A 24,000-nucleotide genomic window follows, 5' to 3' on the forward strand; every position below is an offset into this window, starting at 1 on the left:
AAATCGTGAGATTTTGAGATCCTTCTATATATTGTTTTGATCAAAGGTTCATTTTATTTCCTTGTCATTTTATTTATTTTTTTATGTACTCTTATGATGTGGTGGCGGATCTTGACGGCTTTGTTGAAAATAGTTAATAAATAAATAATCACACAAAAATAAAAAGTGCATCAGGTGTGCTTTGCTTTTTTGTTTGCTTTGTAAAACCACTGTAAACTTTATTTTTTACATATTATATTGTTATATTACAATGCTATTATATTTTGTGCTTACTTTGTTGTAAATAAACAAATCTGACCATATCACTGCTAAATACCTTAAGTATTGTGCTATTCCGCCATGTTTCTCACTAACACACACCCAACTCGTAAACATCGGGGCTTAAAGAAAAGCTTCCCGCTCGTATTTACGTCATTTGTGGTGCCGTTCATGTGCGTTCGACACGTAAATACGATCTTCACGCGATGACCATTTAACAATAACATTTAGAGCGTTTTTATCCAGCTGGTGAACGATAAAACATTGACAGCCAATCAGAATCCATCCTGCCTTAAAGAGCTCGAACTACTACGCGCTTGTAATAAACAGATCGTCGTCGTGCTTTGGTGTGGACGCTAATATAGTTATCGTTCTTGGTCTAAAAGGGCCTTTGCTGTGGCGTTAACAAACCTGAAGTGGGCGACATACTTAATTGCTCAGCAAGATTCTCTCAAACTGTTGCTGAACTGAAGGATAAAACCTGACAGCAGAAAAAAGATTGATTTATACAGCAATGCTGAGAATTTCAGTGACGCATGAAATCAAGTTTGAGGAGCGAGAAGCGTCTGCGTTCACGTACTTGAGTAGATTACGCTTCTGCCCCGACGACTAAATCTAAAACATCATGGTAGATTTAAGTTAGGTGAAGGTGACAGTCAGTAACAATCAAATCATCTCAGAGGATCTACACTGATAGCACACGTACATCTCAGAGACGTCTATTTGATGTCTGCGTTACATCTGCGAGATGCATTTGCAATACGTTTCCCGACAGATGTTAAACAGACGTTTAGAAAACGTCTTTAAGATGTTTATGATTTAAAATGCAAGTAAAACTGCTTTCACTAAGATGTTTGTGCACAACGGATGTTTTCCTTATCAAGCGCTCTTTAGCAGACGTCTTACAGACGTACCTGTGCTATCTGGGAAAATCCACCTAAACTCGTAACAGAAACATGTAATACATATATAAAAACAGACATGAGCTTATAAAATATATATATGGCAGACATCATGTTTACAAGCATATAACACATGATTTAAAGGCACTGGATTGACTTCTGACCTCAGATAATGTGTGTAACGATATGCCCTTTTAAACATTAAACGACCCCAGATGAATCTGAGCTGACACAGTAAAGCAGATCTTTCTCAGGAAATGGTGTGGATAATTAACAGAATGTTGAAATTCCTTTTAATACCAGCCATTTTTGTATATCCCCATTCATCAGCATTACATTTTAATGGTTATATACTATGAAAAACTAAATATAAAAAAAAAATTGCAGAATGTCACTTTCTGTTCGCATCTTCAAACTATGTGGTTTGGTAAACCAGTATTTGCAAGTTAAGATACACTAGACTGGTTGATCATTATATATAAGAGCAACAATTAAGCATTTTTGAAAACCTTGTCAGCCAATCAGAATCCATCCTGCTTTAAAGAGCATTTAAAGAGACAGACGACAAACGCGCGCTTATAATAAACTGAACAATATCGTGCGCTGGTGTGGATGCTAATATAGTTCTTGTTCTTGTTATGATCCAGCCAATCGGGGTTTTTATTGTTTAATAATGTGAATATTGGAATAATGCTGGTACTTTGGACCTGAGGTGGGAAATGTGATTTCTTAAATATTACAATTATTAAAAAAAAAAAATGTATTTTAAAATGGCACCGTCTCCTGAGAAAATGGGCCTTTAGCACACAGACCAGCAGAATGCTATTTTACATTTACAGAGAAATTACTGATTTTAGCAATACACACACTAAATATATAGAAATGAAAAAAATTAGTGGTCGACCAATAGAGATTTTTTTAAGGCCGATGCCGATATCTTAGAGAGCAGGGTGGCTGATGGCCGATATATTTATAATTTATATTACTTAATATTAAATAAATTGCAAATAAATAATTTGTTAAAATAAAAATATAAAAAAAAAATTGGCAACTCAATTCTGTAGTCAAGTAAAGACATTTATAATAAAAATAATGTTATATAATGTTAATAAAAGGAATAAAAAAGGAAGTAAATACTGCAACCAACAGGGCACTCAGTATTCCGGTGAGTTTGTGTGCATTGAGTTTAGGTTACACTAATTTTACACACAGCACACAGTATGAATGACATGAATATGACAGTGCAAATGGATACAGCATAGTTTGAAATCAAGGGTTTAAAGTTTGTCAGTCCTGCGTCTACAGAAGCTGTTTCCACCCAAAGTCGCGAATTTAACTTACGCACAATATTTGAATAAATCGGGTTCGTGTTTTTTGCGTTTTTCGCAACCGTAGCAAGCATTTTGAGACGTGTTTTGACAATTCAGAGCCACCGAACAGACGAATACGAAAAAACGCAAATGAAAATTTCGGACTCAGTGTGCAAGGGCCTGGGATTATTTGCCTTTGTATTACTAATGGGAGCATGGGATCACATGGGTTCAGCGCTGTCAAAATAAAAGTCCTGCATCCGAAACCTCAGCCAAACAGAAAAAGGTATCAGCCAATGCCCATATTTAAAAAATGGCAAATATCGGTGAATATATCAGCCTTGGCAATATATATCGGTCGACCACTGAAAAATTTAATAAAAATACAAATTCTATATTGCAATGATTCACATAATGTGTTTATAAAAATAATATTTAAAAACTGGAATGAGAACCTCAGTGTGAAACTCGTGTGTGTGTGTGTGTGTGTGTGAGAGAGACTTTCCTGCAGCAGTTTGTCAGTACTTAGAGACCATGAAGGCACCAAAGAAGTTATCATATGGGTTATGGAGAACCAGCGAGCTGTTATTGACCTTCACGAACACACTGTCTCCTTCGTTCAGGAGGAAGATGCCTCCCAGATAACTGTTGCCCCGCTCGCCGCCCGACTGGTGTTTATCCGACGCGCAGTGGAACCTGCAGTGAAAACATTCATGACCTTAATGCTGACAGGAGTCATCTACAGTGGCTACGTTTACATGCACAACTTTTGTTTCAGTCGGACTGAAGTCGTTCCGATTGATGAATCTGAACGTAGTGTTTACATGAGCGCTAAACATGTGATCGGGTTGATGTGCGCGTTTATATGTCACAAGCTTCAAATCGGAATAGATTTTTTGACATGCACGAATATACGGAGTTTCCCGCTGTTTGCGCATAATAACTATTCTCCTACATTGGTTATTTATTTGTTTTAAACAGCAGACTTAATATTTATCCATTTCTGGTCATAATTTGGAGACGATGAGCGTATGAGCCGTTGTGCCACTGCTTATATTGATCACGCAGTAAAAATGCCCAAACCCAGTCGTGTGTGGACGAGAGTCTGAAGCAGCACTGGTGGGCCGTTGTCCTGCTCCACTTCACACACGCAGTGAAAGGAGGATTATAGGAGGATGGGAAACTTGTTTATACGACACTTAATTCAACAGGAAGAACAGCTGTCACGTCATTATGCTATTTCTACGTCATTACGCTATTTCTACGTCATTACGTTATTTCTACGTCATTACGCTATTTCTACACGCTATTTTTAAGTCATTGCGCTATTTCTACGTCATTACGCTATTTCTACACGCTATTTTTAAGTCATTGCGCTATTTCTACATCATTACGCTATTTTTACGTCATTACGCTATTTCTACGTCATTACGCTATTTCTACGTCATTACGCTATTTCTACACGCTATTTCTACACGCTATTTCTACGTCATTACGCTATTTCTACACGCTATTTCTACGTCATTACGCTATTTCTACGTCATTACGTTATTTCTACGTCATTACACTATTTCTACATGCTATTTCTACGTCATTACGCTATTTCTACATCATTACGCTATTTCTACGTCATTACGTTATTTCTACGTCATTACGCTATTTCTACACGCTATTTCTACACGCTATTTCTACGTCATTGCGCTATTTCTACGTCATTACGCTATTTCTACACGCTATTTCTAAGTCATTGCGCTATTTCTACGTCATTACGCTATTTTTACGTCATTACGCTATTTCTACGTCATTACGCTATTTCTACGTCATTACGCTATTTCTACACGCTATTTCTACACGCTATTTCTACGTCATTACGCTATTTCTACACGCTATTTCTACGTCATTACGCTATTTCTACGTCATTACGTTATTTCTACGTCATTACACTATTTCTACATGCTATTTCTACGTCATTACGCTATTTCTACATCATTACGTTATTTCTACGTCATTACGCTATTTCTACACGCTATTTCTAAGTCATTGCGCTATTTCTACATCATTACGCTATTTTTACGTCATTACGCTATTTCTACGTCATTACGCTATTTCTACACGCTATTTCTACGTCATTACGCTATTTCTACACGCTATTTCTACGTCATTACGCTATTTCTACGTCATTACGTTATTTCTACGTCATTACACTATTTCTACATCATTACGCTATTTCTACGTCATTACGTTATTTCTACGTCATTACGCTATTTCTACACGCTATTTCTACGTCATTGCGCTATTTCTACGTCATTGCGCTATTTTTACGTCATTACGCTATTTCTACACGCTATTTCTAAGTCATTGCGCTATTTCTACGTCATTACGCTATTTTTACGTCATTACGCTATTTCTACGTCATTACGCTATTTCTACACGCTATTTCTACACGCTATTTCTACGTCATTACGCTATTTCTACACGCTATTTCTACGTCATTACGCTATTTCTACATCATTACGTTATTTCTACGTCATTACACTATTTCTACATGCTATTTCTACGTCATTACGCTATTTCTACATCATTACGTTATTTCTACGTCATTACGCTATTTCTACGTCATTACGCTATTTCTACGCCATTACGCTATTTCTACGCCATTGCACATGCGCAGTCCTTTCAGTTTCGGTTTTCAGTCCGATCGAGCGTTTACATGTCCTCTGGATCGGATTAGAAAAGGAATAAACCACTCCTTTCAATCCGATCGAAATCTCCTTCGGATCGATTAAGTGTTTACATGAAGTCTTTTCACTCCGACTGAGCCGTCAATCCCGTTACTAACAGATTATTTGGACGCATGTAAACATAGCCAATGATTTCCGGGGCAGATCGAGTACCTGGAGTTCTGCATCAGCTCGATGGGCTTGTTGTTGTAGCTGTGCGAGCACTGCATGACTATGTGTTTGAAGAATATGCAGTTGTCCAGGTGGGAGATCTTGGAGAAGATGTAATAGTACCCGTCCTGCTGGATGTACAGACTGTTGTTCTTGTAGCCCATTTCATTCATGAACACGGGGTAGCTGGTGGTCCTCCAGCCCAGGACACCGTCGCGTCTAGACGTGGCTGAATCGCCTACACAAACACACAGTATAGTTAGATTATACACAATGGTAATGGCAGAGCATTCAAGTCAACTAGTCTATGAAACCTCTACTGCTACAGCCAACACATACACAGACATGAATCTGGAAGCAGATCTGGGCAGGTGGAGCTGGGGAGGTGGAGGAGCTCAGAGGAACTCACAGCAAACACTCAACCAGAATATTTGAGTGTTGAGCAAGTAATCTCATTAGCTGCAGGATCACCTGAGCCAATCAGCTTGTGCCATGTGGTAATGTGATTGCTTGCAGATTGCATGTAAAGGTCCATCAGCCTGTGCCCTCTAGAGTTTCACGACTGAACTAGAAGTCTAAAGAAGTCTAGAAGTGTAAAAGTGTAACAGACGGCACAGAACGATAAGAATGTTTTTAACGAAAAATGAATTATAAAATAATGATTTTACTAGAAGTTATTGTATTATTAATGGAAAGACTCTCTCTCTCTCTCTCTCGCTGTCTCTGTATGTGTGTGTGTGTGTGTGTGTGTTTATACCTACTTTACCACATTTTGGGGACATATTTGTTCCCAGAAGTGAGCTAAACCTGACAAAACCTCAAAATGTTATAAAGTTTTCTTCTATTATTGTAAATGTAGAAGGTTTTATGTTAGGGATTGCAGTATTTATAACTAGCTGTACTGTATATAATCAAAAGTAGTATACACAATGTCTCCATTCATTCTGATAGCTGAGTAAACATGTGTGTGAGTGTGTGTGTGTGTGTGTGTGTGTGTGTGTGTGTGTGTGTGTGTGTGTGTGGAAGGTTTTTCATACTTTGCAGAAATGCTGCCGGTTTGCTCTCAGCTTTGGCAACCGGTTTGCTCTCAGCTTCAGCTTTCGGGGGATTTTTCGGCAAAACTTCATTAAAATCTGTTTAGAAAACAAGCAGGATGAACATTAAACACACGGTGAATCGCAGTATTTCAAACCTGTGTGTGTGTGTGTGTGTGTGTTTACCAACCATTTGCACTGCTGTAAAATTTGTCTTTCTCTCCCTGCAAATAAATATTTTACAGCAGAATTAATAAGATCATCCAAGACGTGTTTATATGTTAACACACACACAGCTGAGTAAAGATAAACTCACTTTTCTACGTTCCACTCTCGGGACATCTGATGAAATCTAGAGGGAAAGAGAAAATATTTGACAGTATGTTTTTTCAAAACCTTTTCCCGGAACATTTTGGCGTCAGACAAACACAAACACAAACACATACCCAATAAGATTAATGCTGTTGGTCACGTGGCTAGACGTGGCACGCGCTTACGACTTCGTCTGTCATATTTCCGACTTCTTCCGAGATCTCATAATTATGATTTAGTATATATTAATTAAAAAAAAATGTCATCTCATAATTTGACTTTTCCCTCATAATTTAAGACATAATTAACTCATAATCATGATTGTATGTCATATGATCACTTGGTATGTCATATTTATGACTTTTTCTTAAGATTTACCCAAGCATGATTATTTTTACTTGTGTGGTTGAAACAGGCAAACATGTTTGTATAATAAGAACCTGATTTGCCTGATAAATGTGAGTTTGCTCTCAGACCCTGAAACTAAGTGTGCAAACCAATATATGTGTTTACAGGAAATCAACACAGTAATACATCAGCAATATACCGCGGTTGTTGTGTGACCTAGTGGTTAGTAATCTGGGCTAGTTACCAAGATTCAGAGGGTTCAAACCTCCACCATGACCAAACACACCACATGTTACATCTGAAACAAGACCCATTAGCTAACAGACAGTCATTAATGACACTAGAACAGCAGAGCGCTGCCTGTTATTAATAGAGGACACTAGCTGTGACACAAATTTCACTTGTGTGTAAAATTAAGAGTTCAAGAGAACAAAATCGTGGGAAACTGGCGCAAAATATCAGTGATAAAACTGTAAGTTTCTGCAATCTTTCTCTTTCTCCCTCCATCATAAACGAGTGTGTCTCGAGCGTCAGACGAAACACAGTAAACGCTGTCGTGTTCTCTAGCGTTCGGATGCTGGAGTTCGGGAACACACTCGTGTGTGTGAGACGCTTCTGAGGGAATTAAACCAAATCATTCTGATCACACACTTCAGAAACACCAAACCAACATTATAGACGCTGCGATGCCATTGGTCCACTGGTTACTCCAGTTATCCAACCACAGCTGACGTTGAGTGGAAAGTCATGTGGGTTTGTTGCGCATCGAAGGATTTATTCTGTAAATGTGTTTCATAGTAGATTATGCACGTCTTCCTATTGGATAAAAAAAAAATATCCGACTACATTTAGCGCATCTTATTTCCATCCAGCATTTTTAATGCAATCTCAATTTGCATAAAAATAGGTGGATAAGGATAGGTCGATGTAGATTTGGAGATATTAGGCAGCATCAAAAAAAAGAGAGAAACTATTAAAGGACCAAAAATTATGCAGGACCAAATAGTGATTAAGAAAGGGGGGGGTAAATATTGCACATGCAAGTTTCATGAACTCATATTAACTTAATAGATGGGATATTTGCGCTAGTAAAAAAAAATAAAACTCCCACCGCAGGACCAAATAGTGATTAAGAAGGGGGGAAGTAACATCCCATAAAAAACAGCACCTAAAATACACACTTTCCCTTAGATGTACAGTCGGTCTGAGAGCTCTAGTGAAAATGATTTCACCAATTTAATGAATGTTTCTAATATTCTTAGAGTAGGCTGCCAATCCGAGTTAAGGCCCTTGCACACTGAGTCTGAAACTCGCATCCAACATTTTCGCACGTTAAAAAATAAATACGACCTCACGTTATGCCAATCACGCTGGCACACACCGCCTCCGAAACTTTCGTCCCTCATAAGCAAAATCGGATCAGGTTCGATTTTCTGCGGTTTTCGCATCCGTAGCAAGAAGCATTTTGAATGGTGTTTTGACAATTCAGAGCCGCCGAGTCACGATTATTCACGATGGCGAAAAAAACTTCGGACTCAGTATGATCTCCAGCACAGTCAATGATCTCGCTGTAAATACTCATTACTAAGCTGAGAGAAAGCCGATGTCCATGTGTGATGAACTGCGCATGCGTCGGGAGTTTCAACCCTGCCGTTATCTCTCGGTCAGAACAGACCAAAGACAGCGTTATATTTTGTTTTAAATTATTCTTATGAGAGTATTTTTATTAGGTTTTGCATTTGGATATTATATATTTTTAGACTTCATCATGGCTGATTTGTAAATTGTAAACCCAAACCCATACATTCTCTGTATATTTTTGCCATTCATTTTTTCACATGAAAAATAATAATATTTAGCCTTTTCTAATCAGGCCAATATTGTCTGTTTGCGTAAAGTCAGGTTTTGTACCAATCCGATGAAGTAAAAACTTTTTTACATATACATTTTTTACATTATAGACATACAACAGAAGTGCATGAGGACTGTACATCACAAGTTCAACCTTTTTTTTAAAGAATATTTAACCTTTTCTAATCATGTCCATATTGTCTGTGTGCATAAAGTCAGTAGCATGCAGTAAAAACTTCAAAAAGTATTTTTTTTCAGTCTAAAATGAGTGAAGAAGCATAACTCTATGAACTGAATGAGCAAAGACACATAACAGAAGTGCACGAGGACTGTTTTGCACCATGAATTTCACAAGTTCAACCACTGTTTGAACTCCATGACTGAAGACATGCATGAAGGACTGACCGTGTGTCTGCTGTAGAGATGGGCGATGCACACCGCCTCGATGAGCACCCCGAGCAGGGCCACGGTCAGCAGCAGGTAGAGGAGCTGGAGCCGCGGGACGTCCCGCTTGACGGGCGCCTGGGCCGGGAACACCTGGCTGTCCACCACGAACACCTGAGGACTGCGCTCCTTCTCCTCTCGGTTCATGCTGCACGCCTCCACTGAGCTAACCAGACACACTCTCCTCCATACGCTCACTGCATCCTCCCTGAGAGCGCAGCGCACACACCAGCGGTCTGAGTGAGTGAGAGAGACGTCCTCTGACCCGAAACCTCACGAGCGCACGAGAGAGAGAGAGAGAGTGGGGAGGGGTTCAATAAGGGATAGAAACTAAAATGAGGAAGTTTGGGCTGTGTGATGGTATATCTATCCGTCACTTCATCTACGCATGTCTTGTTGTTCTCCATTTACATTGCGCAACTTTTTTTTTTGCAATGTGAAAAAAAAGTGACAAAATCCTGCTTATTAAATAAAGAGTAACTTTGCATTATTGTTACTTAAAAGATTCAATAAAAAGTTACTTTTGTTACTCAAAAAGTAACAATATTCTAGTTTTTTTTTAAAAGTAACTTATTATTGTTAGGATTACTTATTAAATAAATGATATTTTAATTATTCTGAAGTAACAACATTCTACTTATTAAAAACATAACTTATTATTGTCACTAAAAAAAGTAACAATATTCTACTCATCAGAAACGTCACGTATTGTCACTTAATGTAACATTTTCTACTTATTAAATAAAAAGTAAGGTTTAATTGTTGTTCCAAAAGTAACAATATCCTACTTATCAAAAATGTAACTTGTAATTATTTTTTACTTAAAGTAACAATAACCTACTTATGAAAAGAGTAACATTGTTAAAAAGTAACATCCTTGATTACAAAAAGTTAATGCATTTAATTTTATATGAACAATATATATAAAAAAAACGTTTTATTATTGTTACCTAAAAGTAACAATATCATGCTAATTTCTTAAAAAGTAACAATTTATTTTATATAATATCAAATGACAGCTACTAATGTACCAAACAGGAAGTAAGCTGATGTTTAGTAATTTCATTTCTCCAAATATATGATGACATTTTGAGTGTGTCTTTTTGAAGTTTCCTCGCTGCAGTGCTAATATCACACTGATACACACACTGCGTGAGTGTGTGTGTGTGTGTGTGTGTGTGTGTGTGTGTGTGTGTGTGCATGCACATAGAAGAGAAGCAGATGCAAAAAGATATGCACACATATAAAGACAATCCGGAAAAAGCAGAAACAAATAGGGTGACCACAGGTGCACTTGTTTATCTGATGACCTAGACAAGTGCACACACACTCTCTCTCTCTCTCACATACACACTCACTGTGCTGAGAGTTCCGGTGCTCAGATGCTAAGGATGCAGTGAGACAGGAAACAGTTGCTGTCACACACACACAAGCTGTCGCACTGACCGTGAATCATCTCTGAACACACACTCTCACACACCTGCCCTCGTGCGACTGGACACTAGCTGATCTCTCGTCAGTTCTCACTCAGTGCTTTCAGCCTCTCGCTGTGTGTGTGTTCAAAGTTCAACGCTCACCATCTCAGTTTCGTTTATTTCACTGTGACATTCCGCAGCTTATGTGAAGTCTATAAAGGCCTCTACTGTTGTGCAAGTTTAATGGCAGCTGAAGCTTTTATGTGTGTCTTATGTGCATATAATAATGTAATAACCACAAGCCATTACCAAGAACTGGTAATACTGATGCTTGACTTAGCAAATACCACTTCTGCAATAGTAGTAATAAATGTGAGCCTGGATCACTAAACCAGTCACATGTCGCACGGGTATATATGAGGCAATAGCCAACGATACATTGTATGGGTATGGGTCAAGATATATTGATTTTTCTTTTATGCCAAAAATCATTAGGATATTAAGTAAAGATCATGTCCCTTGAAGATATTTAGTAAATTTCCTACCATAAATACATATAAAACACACATTTCTGTGAGTGAATGCAGCACAATCGCGAACATAAATGAGTCATTCCACGAAACCGGTATATGATTTGAGTCCCTCTGACCTTTTTAAGTGTATTTTACCTTTTGGGTCACCAAAATCTATTCTTAAAAGCTTTTTGTATCAATTGAAATGTCTCCTTTAATAAAGTAAAAAAATTATCTTTATATTAGAAATTATCTTGTTTTTTAGTTGACACCACCTATTTTGTCATGTCCCTCATGGCCTTCTTTGAAAGTGTACTTGGAATATGAATAATATAATTAGAAAAAAGTCCATACATTTTGCCATTTCCATGAATATCTATCTGTGCTTTTTTGCTGGTAATGTTTTTTTTTTCTAAGTAAATTCATGATTATTTATTAAAATCACATTATTTAGTTCCGTCCCTCAGTAGTCCCTCAACCCCGTTACACAAACCATTCTCCCCCATAAAACTAATGAACAGATCCTTATATGTGACATCAATAACAGGAATTAACATCATAGAAGTCTTCTGAACAACACTGTGTGTAGACACAGGCAAGTTACCACCCTCTTTTATAACTATAACTTATTTAGAGTTGTGATAATGTGGTCGTCAAGCTCAACGACTCAACCCCGTTACATCAAATAAAGATAGAATTCTATTACTTGTGAAAATTATCTTTGTTATTTCAAAAATATACATGAATTCTTAATACAATGAATGCCATGTACTCTCTTGTTGTTCACTACATGTAGAGCATTTTCAAGCAAAAAAATAAAAAAATCACACCCCCGTCACACTCAACCCCGTTACTTTTTTGCCACGAAGCGCGCGCACATGCAAAAAAACACACAAAAACATGTTCGCACAGACACACAAACACATCAAAAAAGCACACAATATGTTTTATTTTGATGACCTATTTAGTCACACTGTAAAAAATTATCGTAATTTTAACGGTAAAAGACTGTAAAAATGCTACAGTGAAAAACTGTTAATTGGTTAACAGAAAGTTTCCGTACTATATACGGTAAATAACTGTGATAGATCTAACGGTACATTTAATGTAATTTTACTGTAACATACTGTTAAATTTACAGTTTTTGAAAGTGAAAAAACAACTAATTGTATCATTTACAGTGAAAAACCGTAAATTGACATTCCCACAATTCCCTGTGACACTTCACATTTGATGTATTTTTGTTGAAATAACTATGTTTGTTTCTTCATAGTTTTCTTCGTTTTTTTCTAATCAGTTGTGTACATTAGGGGTTTATGTTACATTTAATGTTGTTAAATTAATGTTTATTGCATTTTTAAAATTTCATGTGTTACCATGATGGTGTTTAATGTTTGTGTGAATGACACTGTGCAGCTTCTATATATATATTAGTATTAACTCTCTTGTGGAAGAACTGCTTATGTTGAGCTTTGATTGCTCATGTGACTCTCATCACTGCTGTGATTGGTGGTTATCAGTGTAAAAAACAGATATTAATACTTCAATAGGACGGTAAATTAACATTATATCATATTACCGAAATCCAATGTTAAATATACAGTTTTTTTTCCGTAAAAAGAAAGACCGTTTTTTGACAGTATTTTTCCGTTTTTTAACAGGAATTTTTTGGCGCCCCAGCTGCCAGAAAATTACCGTTTTTTTACGGGGTTTTTTTTTACAGTGCAGTTTATAATGTTCTAATGTATTTAAAGTTATTGTTGTTTTTCCTGCAGTCGGGTTAATAAAACTGAGTTGCAATTGCAATTTATATATGTTGTTTTTCTTGGTAACATAATGAAATACAGTGCTTACAGAAAATCTTTAAGTGAAAAACAACTATGTATATGTTTAGCTGTATTTGTCTCTTCAACCCCGTTACCATCTTCAACCCTGTTAACCTTAGTCTCAACCCCGTCACACCTACATTTTTATTCTTTTACGTTAATGAATAAGTAATTTAATGTTTGTTGAACTTGGTCAGAAATGTTCAGAGCAATCATAAGAATACTGATTTTAGTTCAAATTCTGAAGTTAAGCCACATCTTTGATCAAAAATGATGAGGTTGCTGTCACAAAAAGTGTGCCTATTTCAGGCTTTAGTATAGCATAAGTGTAAAATTATATGTAAATTTTACATTTACAATTACTGAATTAGTGTGAGGGACATATGATTAATAGGAAAAAGTTGATTTCATTACAAATATAATTTATAATCATATTCAGAGGGCTCCGATAGTGTCCATAACGGGGTTGAAGACTAATAGTGCCCATATCTTAAAATAATTACCAATAATAATAGGGATTTGATGCCTGAGGTGGGAAAATATGATTTTCTAGAAGTTAAATATGTAATTAATGTTGTGGGATGTTCAGAAAAGTAATACATAAGTAAAAAATCCCAAAATGTGTTTGTCCAAATCGTACCGGTTTCGTGGAATGACTCAAATGGACAACTTTAAAGGAGATTTGCGCAATATTTTATTTATTTTTTTACCCTCAAATTCCAGATTATCAAATAGTAGTATCTCGGCCAAATATTGTTATATCCTAACAAAATGACCCTTGTGACTGGTTTTGTGGTCCAGGGTCAGATGTTAATAATAATATTAAATAATAATAATTTTAAAGAAAAGCAACTGATTGTCAGTCGTTTATTATTTCCCACCCTACTGGTCAACACAGATTCATACACGTCTCTTTCATCCGCAGAACTAAAGGAGCTCAGTATGATTGACTGTGCTGCCATCTAGCGATAGCAGATATCATATCAGTGTGTCTAAAATAATATCTGATTAAACACCTACGTGTCCTACTGAACTACTGTTTGAAGTGTGCATTACAACAAGTAGCCTGTATTTTACCAATATCTATATTTTTTATATTATTTATGATTTATAAAGTTAATCTTATCTATAATCGCTTGATGATTATTACATGTTTATAAAATAATAATAATAATAAAAAGTTTCGATGCCGTGGTTTTACGCCGCATGTGTAAAACGCGAGTCCCTGCGCGCTGATTGGCTGCCGCGCGGACACTCGGTGAGCTCTGATTGGCTGAGAGCTGGAAGTTGAGCTACGGAAGCGGAACACATCCGTCGCTGGACGGACGGAGGGTTTCAACTGGTTCTCCTGCAATAACTCGTTCACAAACACCGTTTAAAAGGCTCTTTCTGTGATAAAACAGCATGGATGATGTGCGGAGGTTGTGTGTGTCTCTACTCGCGGTGTTCATCGGCGCGGTGAACGCGTTCAGCCCCACGGACAGCGAGTTCACGTTTCTGCTGCCAGCCGCCAGTAAAGAGTGTTTCTACCAGAGCGCCGTTCACAACGGCAGCATCGAGATCGAGTACCAGGTAACGTTACATCTGTGAATATACAGCGTTACATCATTTACTGTGAGCTGATACATGTAACATGGAACGCTTTCAGGACTTTAGATAACGTTCTGGGGAGGTTTTCCTCAAAGTTATGAGCAAACGTTCTTCCTGTGAAGTCTGATGTTGTAACGTTCATTCAGTCTAATGTCCTTAAAATGTTCGCTCACAAACATCAGGTAACACGTTTGTCCTTATACACGTTACATGTACTTACCATTGTAATAACAGTAAAGTATGCACAATTACATGAAACTAACCCTCATCCTACCGTAACCCTATAATACACGTAGTTAATTAATATTACTCAGTACTTAAAAATATAATTACACTGTAACAATGGCACCTTAAAATAAAGTGTAACCAAACATTATTATTTATAATATTTTAGTATATTTCGGTAACAATAAATGTGTTTGGTTTAAAAAAATCTGTAAGAATATTGATCTATAATTAGTGGCGAGCCCTACATGATTTTACCACAGTTAAACTACAGTACAGTGGGTGTGAGGTGTTTGTTTATCGTGGCCTGTTGTATATCCTGCCTCAGATCCGTGATGAAATGACATTCATATTCAGTCAACATTGTCACAAATATGATTCTCGTAGGGTTTTTATTTTATTATATATATATATATATATATATATATATATATATATATATACACATAAGAAAGTGAATGATGTTTACCTGGAAAACTGTGATAGGATGTTGTGGTTGGTATTCCTGTGCAGTTGTTAAGGAGTTCTGAGTGGTTGCTAGGGTAAAGGAGGATATGACGTTATTTTTCCTCAGGTGATCGCAGGAGCAGGTATGGATGTGGACTTCTCCGTCGTCTCTCCTGAGGGAATGTACCTGGTCTCGGAGTTTCGCCGTTCTGACGGCGTTCATATGTGAGTGTGCGCATTTCCCTCGCTCAACATTTATTTATGGGCATCATACTATGGTACTTGAATATGATGATTGGCTAGTACTATGGTATTTAGTACCACCTCATCATACATAATTGTACCATAGTGCTGCCACAGTAGGTCTATGAAAGTGTTCACACAGAACGCGTTTTGCTTTTCAACGTAAACACGCGCGCTACACCATTACGTTATAACTAAAATAACTTGCCTTATTTTTCATCACACTGCTTTTCGTCTCACATTTTTAAAAGCAAAAACCCGTTCTGTGTGAATCTCCCCTCATGTAACAAGTACAGAAATTGCACAGGAGATTCATCATCGAGTCAGAATGATTGGCGTTGCTCCCCATGGTGGCCTGTCGTTTACTCGCCTGTGATTGGTCCGTTGTTTTCTCGTCTGTGATTGGTCCGTTGTGTTTTCAGGGTGGAGCCCACAGAGGCGGGAGATTATCAGATCTGCTTCGACAACACCTTCAGCAGGTTCTCCGAGAAGATGGTCTTCTTCGAGGTCATCCTGGACAACCCGTCCAATGACGCGGGAGCGGACGACGAGTGGGCGGGGCTAGGAGAGCCGGAGAGCCTATTGGAGTACAAGCTGGACGACATTAAGGTGTCACATGATTATATAGCGTTGAGTTATAAATGATTATTCTAAGTGAAATATAATTTGCTCTGTGGGCAACATCAAATCATCTTAGTTTAAGTAGAAGTAATGTTTACAGTAATTAATTTACAATTGAAGTCTATGGGTCAAGTGTCTGGGTGACCCCTGTGTTTTTTGTTAAAGCCCTTACATTAATTAGTCTGAATTTTTTATTTGATCAGTGAACTATTTTCGATGACAATTAGTGTTTAATTTAAGGCGAGACACTACAGGTGAATAGGGTACATTTTTAAATAATAGATATCACCATGAAACTTCCTCAGTTGATTACTTAGACAAGTATATAAAAAAAATGTAGTACAAGTTTTTGAAATTTGTATGTTTAATTATGCAAATTAGGCATTATCTCATTAAATTGTGCATATATTTTCGGTAGATAGATCTGAACATATGATAAAGCCATATGCAAAATTCTTTTTTCATTTTGTTTACACACAAGATGAAAATAAAAACTCAGAGGGATTTCAGGATATATGCTTTCATTACCTAGGAAATCTAAATATACTGTCCATAGTATAAATCGATTTTCACCTTATTTTTTAAATTAAAATATCACATAAATCAGGCCAGGAATGATTTATTAACAAATCCCTTTGGTGTGTCGCGCTGGAATGCTAACTTCTTGGTAAATTCGGGAGAAACTTACAGCCGCAAGTAAACAAAATGTAATAAAATAAACATCTTAATGCATATTTTCAACGTTTTCTTTATAGCAGCTTGAAAGAACACATGTTGAAGGAGTAAACTAGCCCAAAATCTCAAAACTGACCTGAAATCTGAAACTGACCACTGCATGTTTTTGCCTGCCGTGTCTCGCCTTAAAAGATCAATGTGAAAAATGAATGGTCCCCCAGATAGGCGTTATTAACTTTAAACAGTTTTACTTTAATGTAAGCTTTATTTCAATGACTGTAAAAAAACAAAAACAAAATGAAGAGTTTATTTTTTTAACAAGAACCGCATGGACCACGCAAAATAGAATTTCTCAATTTTTAATGTCTATTTTTGGATGAAATATGGCCTGGACATGTTTTTATGATATTTGATGGATCTTCAGTTGTATTTAACCATGTAAGATGGTTTCTTCTAACTAGGCAAGGTAATTTAGACTATATTCTGACTATTTCTCAGAATTGAAAGACATAAACTCGCAATTGCAAAAAAAATAAAAAAATAATTCACAGGACTTTTTCACACATTCGCGTCTTTCTCAGAATTGCATGTTTATATCTCGCAATTTGGACTTGCAACAAAAAAAAAATCATGATTCTGAGAAAGTCACAATTACCTTTTTAATTTTCATTTTTATGCCGTGGTGGAAACGAGCTTCCTTATTTAACCCAGAGTATAAAACGCTGGAATATCCAGTTGAATAACCTGGTGTTTCCTGTGGCAGGAGTCCATGGAGGCGGTTCACCGGCGTCTGGAGCGCAGTCGTCAGATGCAGACGGTCCTGCGCGCCTTCGAGGCTCGCGACCGAAACCTGCTGGAGGACAACCTGTGGCGGGTCTCCTTCTGGTCCTGTGTCAACATGCTGGTCATGCTGAGCGTAGCGCTCACTCAGGTCTACACCGTCCGGCGGCTGTTCGACGACAAGCGGAGAGTCTGCTCCTAACACACACACACACACACACACACACACACACGCTCGTGTGTCGAGACCCGAGACGAGACGGAGACCGCCGTGCCTTTAGATGGAGTAGACGCTTTCCTCTTGGACGATCATTCGTGGTGTTTCCGGGTGCCTGTGAAGTTCAGTCACGCACAGTCGAAAATATCGAACTGCTGAAATAATAATAATAATATCAGACTGCGAACCAATCGTCTGATTGTTTTGAGGACGCAAGACTTCACATTTATGTCCATTTCATGTCTTCCTGTCATAGTTTTGTCACTGTTTTTTTTTTAGTCCTGTCATTTCATGATGCGAGATGATGGTGTTTTGGGAGAGTGTGACGTTACAGCTAGCAAAGGGAATCTTCTGTACAGCCTTTTTAAAGACTTTTACACAATAAAACAAATAAAATGGGTCATATATTTGTACGTGGTGTCGCTAGTGTTCAATGATCGGGTCAAATCAACTCTTTACTGTGTTAGAACAGTCATGGTCTTATTGCACACGGATCACTCGCGAACATTATTCTGAAGAATGAGAATTAAAATTAAATTCACCCTTTGCAGGGAGTTTGATTGACAGGCGATCTGACCATTCATAATCCGCCATTTTGTCTGACAAAGCAGGAGAGTTAGTAGATTAACGTTTTGTGTGCTCTTCTCGTGTCGGTCAATTTTTTGTTAATGAAAGGAATGTACTATATTTTAGTTTAATAATGTTTTATATTTAATATTTTGTATTTTTAGGGGATTTTTTTTTGTACTAAATTATATTTACGCTGTATTTATAATCCATTTATTCACTCTTTGAGCATAGACCTGCACATTTTATTTCCAACTTAAACTGGTAAATCTGGAATGTTTTAGAGCGACAGACTTAAGTCTCTTTTCAAAGACGACACTGGGCAGATCATTGCTGAAGTGATAAAAGTGAATTTAGTAACAGAATATTACATGTGTTGTTATGAAAATTTAACAAAAAAACTAATTTTTATATGTATATGAAATCTATATTTTCAAAATCACGTTTTACTCTAAAACAGCAAGAAAATCATAATTCTAAACAAGTTTAAAAATTTGATGTTGATATCTCAAATAAATGATCTTTCAGTGAGATGTTGTTCGGCTGCAGTACCAAACGCTTCCACTAGAGGACATTCGTCTCATTCATTTCCAATGCGCTCATTTTTTACCGTGAGGAGCACAAGTGTGAATATTTAAATCAGGACCATTTAACCTGTTCGTGTGTTCACACACAGCAAGTGCCAAAACCTTTACCAAGTTTTGTACCATTCCAATGAAGAAAATAAAATTAGAAATAAACAAAACGTAAAGATTTTCGGTCAAAAATGCCCGAAGAGCACCAGAGGCCGGGTTAAGTTTATTTAAAAATGACCAAATTTGAATTTTTTTATTCATTCATGGATACAAATTAAGACTCGAGTGTCAAATTACATATCTGCGTTTATTTGGAAATACGTCACATTTAGGAAATAAAAGCAAGTTTCATGTCAGTAATTTTTAAGACAATCACATCCATTACAGACAAAACATCTTTGGGTCTCAGACTGTGAATATTTGAGGGAAAAGAAATCAAAGCAGTCGCTTCACAAATTGCCCTTTTATTGATATATAATCATTGCATTTATGATACTTTTGTTCGCAGTCCTTGCGAAAGGTCATGGAAAAGAGAAAATGAAGGAGTGAAGAACCAATGAAAGGAAAAGGTCATCGTTTCAACCTCCTGTTAGTCAAACATGATATATAAAAGCATTCATGTTCAAGTAGAAACACCTAAACATCCATAAAACTGATGTACTTGAGAAGTGAAGCTGAATACTCTCGGAAATCAAGTGTTCATAATTAGAGGCGTCTAATGAAAAGGTTTAGGAGAAACACTCGTCAGGGTCAGAGTTCAGCGTATTAACGGACACGCATCAGCGACGAGCGTTTACTCTGTTTCTGGGATGTTTAGAGTGTTATCTGAACCCTCATCAACATGATCTGGCATTAAACATGCTGACCGCTAGAGGAGATCATGTGATCCCCGCCACAGTGTCATCATTAGGAAGCTGCACACACACACACACACACACACACACACAGAGGAGGAGTGTTAAAGAGGTTCAGTCGTCTGTAAACGCCACTCTCGGTTTAAGACACGCGTGTGAACGGACCGTACGTGCTGGTGTTTAAAGTGTTGCTCGTTCTCCCAACAAGTTCCCTGAAATTCCTGAAAACAATGGAAAGGCTTATCTAAACAAATCATAATACGTCTTATTATTACTAGAACTACCATTTAAAGTGTATCAAAAATCATGTGTCAATCAAACTTTGAATTGACGCCCTTATTTGCACTTGTGTGTATTACTATGTGAGTGTGTGTGTCTGTCTGTTTGTGTGTATATTAGTTTCTGTGTACGTGTATTAGTGTAGGTGTATTAGTGTCAGTGTGTGTGTGTATTAGTGTCAGTGTGTGTGTATTAGTGTCTGTGTGTGTTAGTGTGTGGTTGGTTGCTTTGCCAGTGTTTGAGTTGAAAGTGTCAGTCCAGCAGAGACGGTTCTGAAGGTCTGATGATCGTGGTGCGGTTTGGAGCCGCTGGAGGTCTCCTGCCACACACACACACACACACACACACACACACACACACACACACACACACACACACACACACACACACACACACACACACACACACACACACACACACACACACACACACACACACACACACACACACACAGAGAGAGAGCAAACACATCTTGGTATTACTGCACTATGAAATTAGTTTGACTTTTTTCTGGATTCCGTTTTTTTTTTGTTTTTCAATTTTTCCAAATTGTTACATATTTTTTTTATTAAATCAGTAAGCATGTCTAATTAACTGAATTACATTTTTAAATACAATTTATTAAAACTAACTTTTTAATATAATTTATTTTTACTTCCCTATGAAAATTAAGTTTTTTCCATTTCCATTTTTTTTCCTGGATTCCATTTTTTTTTTTGTTAATAAGACTATTGTTAATAGTTCAATTCAATTAAGTAATCAAGAAACATGCCTAAAGAACTGAAATTTATAAGCTTAAAAAAAAGTGAGCTTTTTTCACGTTTTAATTTTTCTAGCTTCCATTTTAATGGTTTAATTGAATTTCAATAATTAATGAATGGAAATGTATAATTAATGAATGGAAATGTATATATATTTCAATATTCAACAACAGTTTATTTAAAGTTTAAGATAATTTTAATTTTTAGGGCTCTATGAAATCTGTTTCATTTTTTCATCATTTTTCAGTTTTTCATTTTAGTTTGCTGGATTCCATTATAATGGTTTTAATTAAGTTTTAAAGGGATACTCCACTTTTTTCGGAAATATGCTCATTTTACATCTCCCCCAGAGTTAAACAGTTGAGTTTTACCGTTTTAGAATCCATTCAGCCGAACTCCGGGTCTGACGGTACCACTTTTAGCATAGCTTAGCACAGATCATTGATTCTGATGAGTCCAGTAGCATTTCTTTCAAAATGACCAAAGAGTTTCAATATTTTTCCTATTTAAAACTTGACTCTTCTGTAGTTAAACCGTGTACTAAGATCGACGGAAAATGAAAAGTTGCGATTTTCTAAGCCTATATGGCTAGGAACTACTCTCATTCCGGCGTAATAATCAAGGAACTGTGCGGCCGTACCATGGGTGCAGCAGGCGTAGTGATATGACGCAGCGCCTGAAAATAGTCCCCAGCTCGGTAACTTCTTCCAACGTGACCGGGACTAAGTTTGTCTAACCTATTAGACCTATTTTCAGGCGCTGCGATATTGAAACTCTTTGGTCATTTTGAAAGAAATGCTACTGGACTCATCAGAATCAATGATCTGTGCTAAGCTATGCTAAAAGTGGTACCGTCAGACCCGGAGTTCGGCTGAATGGATTCTAAAACGGTAAAACTCAACTGTTTAACTCTGGGGGAGATGTAAAATGAGCTTATTTCCGAAAAAAGTGGAGTATCCCTTTAATAATAAATAAGAATGTGTAAATTATTGAATTTATCCAACTTAAACATTTTAATAAAAAAAATCCAATAATGAATTCCTTATGAAATGTTTTATTTTTTCATGAGTGTTGCCTTTTTTATTTCTCTGGATTTATGATTTAATACAAATATATTATTAGAAATTAAGGCATAAAACACAAACAATTAATTATCAATTGTAATTATCAATCTAAATTAATCTTTTAAAAATGTGTGGCAACAAATTGTCATGATGAAAAGTTAAGTAATATTGGGTTTTTTTAAAAAAGTGAAGTGTAACATTAATTATTTTGTTATTATTATTATTATTATTATTATATGCTTGATATGTTAATGAAAAGCAAATAACTAGAAGATAATTGGTAATGACCAACCATTTCTAATATCAGTAAAATCTCATAATATTTGACACCAGCTTCAACACTCTTCATTCTAAGACATTTGCATAAACATGAATAACTGAAATGAAAAATAAAGTTTCTCCACATGAAGCTGAAGTTTCGCCGGTGTGATTTTCTGTGTTCAGTTTGACAAAACTCAAGTGTGACTGTCTTCTGCTAGTCAGCTAGCCAATTAGAGAGTCTTACTACGAATAATCTGTGGCTCATGAATATTTAATAGGTTATGGGACTTGACGTGATCTAACTAATATTCATAAGCCTTCATCATAGAGGCAATTGGAAGTTCTGTATAAATCTGTGTGGTGTTTGCGGAGGTTCGTACCTGGGAATGCCTGGTGGCAGAGCGGACGGCACGATGGCGGGGCAGGACAGCACCTGAGGGGGCGGAGCCAGCACGTCCAGAGCACCACTCCCGAACGCATTAGCGCCGGCTGGAGTCCTGTACGGCACCGGAGGAGCCCCGATGGCTCATGAATATTTAATAGGTTATGGGACTTGACGTGATCTAACTAATATTCATAAACCTTCATAATAGAGGCAATTGGAAGTTCTGTATAAATCTGTGTGGTGTTTGCGGAGGGTCGTACCTGGGAATGCCTGGTGGCAGAGCGGACGGCACGATGGCGGGGCGGGACGGCACCGTAGGGGGCGGAGCCAGCGGGTCCAGAACGCCACTCCCGAACGCATTAGCGCCGGCTGGAGTCCTGTACGGCACCGGAGGAGCCCCGATGGCTCATGAATATTTAATAGGTTATGGGACTTGACGTGATCTAACTAATATTCATAAACCTTCATAATAGAGGCAATTGGAAGTTCTGTATAAATCTGTGTGGTGTTTGCGGAGGTTCGTACCTGGGAATGCCTGGTGGCAGAGCGGACGGCACGATGGCGGGGCGGGACGGCACCGTAGGGGGCGGAGCCAGCACGTCCAGAGCACCACTCCCGAACGCATTAGCGCCGGCTGGAGTCCTGTACGGCACCGGAGGAGCCCCGATGGCTCATGAATATTTAATAGGTTATGGGACTTGACGTGATCTAACTAATATTCATAAACCTTCATAATAGAGGCAATTGGAAGTTCTGTATAAATCTGTGTGGTGTTTGCGGAGGTTCGTACCTGGGAATGCCTGGTGGCAGAGCGGACGGCACGATGGCGGGGCAGGACAGCACCTGAGGGGGCGGAGCCAGCACGTCCAGAGCACCACTCCCGAACGCATTAGCGCCGGCTGGAGTCCTGTACGGCACCGGAGGAGCCCCGATGGCTCATGAATATTTAATAGGTTATGGGACTTGACGTGATCTAACTAATATTCATAAACCTTCATAATAGAGGCAATTGGAAGTTCTGTATAAATCTGTGTGGTGTTTGCGGAGGGTCGTACCTGGGAATGCCTGGTGGCAGAGCGGACGGCACGATGGCGGGGCGGGACGGCACCGTAGGGGGCGGAGCCAGCGGGTCCAGAGCGCCACTCCCGAACGCATTAGTGCCGGCCGGAGTCCTGTACAGCGGCGGCGCGGCCGGTGGGCCGGGGGTGGAGCAGCGCACCGCAGGGGGCCGGCTTGAGGGCGGAGCCACGCCTGACGACGGCTTTCGCTGAGATGGGGGACTGATGGAGATGGAGACACACTTCCGTTAGTACTACAACAGTCATGTGATTTATTAGATCTGACATATTGGTA

At 37.9% G+C, this 24,000-nt stretch overlaps 3 protein-coding genes across 3 annotated transcripts in view; 1 reads left to right on the top strand and 2 right to left on the bottom strand.

Annotated features, from left to right (window-relative positions):
• Positions 1-6: 6 nt before the first annotated feature.
• LOC311286424 (TNF superfamily member 14) lies at positions 7-9,637 on the bottom strand. Its single transcript, XM_084402643.1, has 6 exons — positions 9,312-9,637; positions 6,712-6,747; positions 6,586-6,619; positions 6,399-6,494; positions 5,365-5,599; positions 7-3,166 (listed from the first exon to the last, which is right to left on the bottom strand). Exons 1-6 carry the CDS (start codon positions 9,495-9,497, stop codon positions 2,989-2,991), a joined length of 765 nt encoding a protein of 254 aa, XP_084258769.1. The 5' UTR covers positions 9,498-9,637; the 3' UTR covers positions 7-2,988.
• Positions 9,638-14,374: 4,737 nt separating this feature from the next.
• tmed1b (transmembrane p24 trafficking protein 1b) lies at positions 14,375-18,314 on the top strand. The gene is made up of 4 exons (XM_084402662.1): positions 14,375-14,675; positions 15,493-15,590; positions 16,031-16,217; positions 17,668-18,314. Exons 1-4 carry the CDS (start codon positions 14,508-14,510, stop codon positions 17,884-17,886), a joined length of 672 nt encoding a protein of 223 aa, XP_084258788.1. The 5' UTR covers positions 14,375-14,507; the 3' UTR covers positions 17,887-18,314.
• A 1,018-nt stretch (positions 18,315-19,332) lies between these two features.
• Positions 19,333-24,000, bottom strand: part of LOC311286454 (dynamin-2-like) — a 74,573-nt gene continuing 69,905 nt past the window's right edge. Inside the window, exons 20-25 of the mRNA XM_084402686.1 lie at positions 23,703-23,927; positions 23,438-23,554; positions 23,173-23,289; positions 22,908-23,024; positions 22,643-22,759; positions 19,333-20,495 (exon numbers count right to left, since the gene is read on the bottom strand). Coding sequence (XP_084258812.1) covers positions 20,429-20,495; positions 22,643-22,759; positions 22,908-23,024; positions 23,173-23,289; positions 23,438-23,554; positions 23,703-23,927 — 760 coding nt within the window. The 3' untranslated portion in view covers positions 19,333-20,428. The remainder of the gene's footprint in view (positions 20,496-22,642; positions 22,760-22,907; positions 23,025-23,172; positions 23,290-23,437; positions 23,555-23,702; positions 23,928-24,000) is intronic.

Source organism: Rutilus rutilus (genome assembly GCF_951802725.1).
Source record: "Rutilus rutilus genome assembly, chromosome: 2".
Lineage (NCBI taxonomy): Eukaryota > Metazoa > Chordata > Actinopteri > Cypriniformes > Leuciscidae > Rutilus > Rutilus rutilus.

Bases quoted from the DNA above. Each gene is read 5' to 3' on its own strand.
- LOC311286424 (XM_084402643.1), bottom strand. From the start codon at position 9,497: ATGAACCGAGAGGAGAAGGAGCGCAGTCCTCAGGTGTTCGTGGTGGAC. The intron at 6,748-9,311 runs GTCAGTCCTTCA...CTTTCCCTCTAG, and splicing joins ATCTCTACAGCAGACACACG to ATTTCATCAGATGTCCCGAG. The intron at 3,167-5,364 runs GTACTCGATCTG...TTTTCACTGCAG, and splicing joins GAGCTGATGCAGAACTCCAG to GTTCCACTGCGCGTCGGATA.
- tmed1b (XM_084402662.1), top strand. From the start codon at position 14,508: ATGGATGATGTGCGGAGGTTGTGTGTGTCTCTACTCGCGGTGTTCATC. The intron at 15,591-16,030 runs GTGAGTGTGCGC...TTGTGTTTTCAG, and splicing joins CGTTCTGACGGCGTTCATAT to GGTGGAGCCCACAGAGGCGG. The intron at 16,218-17,667 runs GTGTCACATGAT...TTCCTGTGGCAG, and splicing joins ACAAGCTGGACGACATTAAG to GAGTCCATGGAGGCGGTTCA.